General features: G+C 39.2%; 1 protein-coding gene across 1 annotated transcript in view; it reads right to left on the reverse strand.

The window, feature by feature from the left end:
* The window catches only part of LOC119591246 (uridine 5'-monophosphate synthase-like), a gene marked incomplete in the record, with an annotated part of 17,802 nt that overhangs the window by 228 nt on the left and 16,137 nt on the right, over nucleotides 1–1,437 (reverse strand). The window contains 2 exon segments of the mRNA XM_037939956.1: nucleotides 1–515; nucleotides 814–953. Coding sequence (XP_037795884.1) covers nucleotides 363–515; nucleotides 814–953 — 293 coding nt within the window.

The raw sequence follows: 1,437 nt of genomic DNA on the forward strand, positions 1-1,437 counted from the left end.
CGTTACATGAAATTAACAAGTGACCATAACTTGCATTAAAATATTCCAAAATGTATGGATACAGCAAAGAATTCATAATACAGTAGATGATACAACTGTATGATCTTCATTTGTTTCTTCATATGTCAAGGAAAAGAAAATTCCCTAAAATATAACAGCAATGCTATATATACACAAAAAAGTGAGTAAAATCCTCTCTAGAATGCTCATATATAAATAGTTATCTCTTTTTCTATAACAAAAAAAAACATTTTCATCTATTATTAAATCTGTGACCCTGCTATTGCTATTACTTCGGACCCCCAAAGCACAGTAGGCATGTCCTCAGAAAAACTCCAGCGTGAGATTCTCCCCATAGCTCTTTACTGGGCCTCAATGCGCTCCAAGTAAGCGGAAAAAGCCTCCTCTTTGTACTTTATTGCCGCTGCTTCTGGGTCCTCTGCCTCTCTGATGCCTCGGCCCACGATGATGATGTCTGCCCCTCGCTCCAGGACTGCCGCTCGTGGAGTCACGTACTGCAAGAGATTCGGGAAGGGACAGGCATGAGGGTGTAGAAGCCTTGGGTATTTCTGTATTTTTTTCTGGATATGAAACTCCCTCCTTTATTCACATCCCCCCCCCCCCTTAGGACTTTATCTTTGCAGGAAAACTTATATGGTTAGGCTATATCATTTTTCACAGCCTAAATCTGGAGCAAGTCTGCCTGAAAGAAAATCAGGGACTTTAAATTTCCCTGTACAAGTTCCACATGACACACAAAATGAACACAATAGAAAGACATTTTATGAAAACAGCAGCAATTTTAGTCCTCACCTGTTGTCCGAGCCCATCAACAGACTTGTCAAGTTGTACCCCAGGTGTAAGGAGGATGAAGCGTGGGTCGCTGCTTACGTTGCTCTGCGACACAAAGCCAATCACGAAGTAGGTGTGGTTCTCGGCCATCTTGCAGCAGCCTAATTTGTAAGGAACATAAGTAATTAAAAATAAAGCAATTTGTTACAAGTAAAAATATATATTGATCAACTAATTAATATCACAAATGATTTAGTTTCTTGGGGAATCCATCTCACTGCTGCAGTGGACACAGTTAATTCTCTTGTCGCATTGCCTCTGGATGATGTGTGTTTAACCACCATTTTCTGTCTAATCAGAGTTTAATGTTCTTCTATGGTGTACTTTGCACTGTGGTGGGTAAATACATTGGCAAGAATTTAGGCCCAAAAATAGCATTAAGGCTTCATTATATCATACATGTCTATATGAAAGTCACAAACCAGGACTTTATTGTTGCTTATATAGCTTGAAAGCAACAGTTTCTGCCGATGGGTGTTTTAGCTAGTGACAAAGGCATTGGTTAATGTTAATAATTTATTTCCCTCAAGAGATAACAAGTAACAGGAGGAAAAGACCTTGTTCTATACCTCTCTTTTAAGTTGC

Source organism: Penaeus monodon, chromosome 28 (genome assembly GCF_015228065.2).
Source record: "Penaeus monodon isolate SGIC_2016 chromosome 28, NSTDA_Pmon_1, whole genome shotgun sequence".
Lineage (NCBI taxonomy): Eukaryota > Metazoa > Arthropoda > Malacostraca > Decapoda > Penaeidae > Penaeus > Penaeus monodon.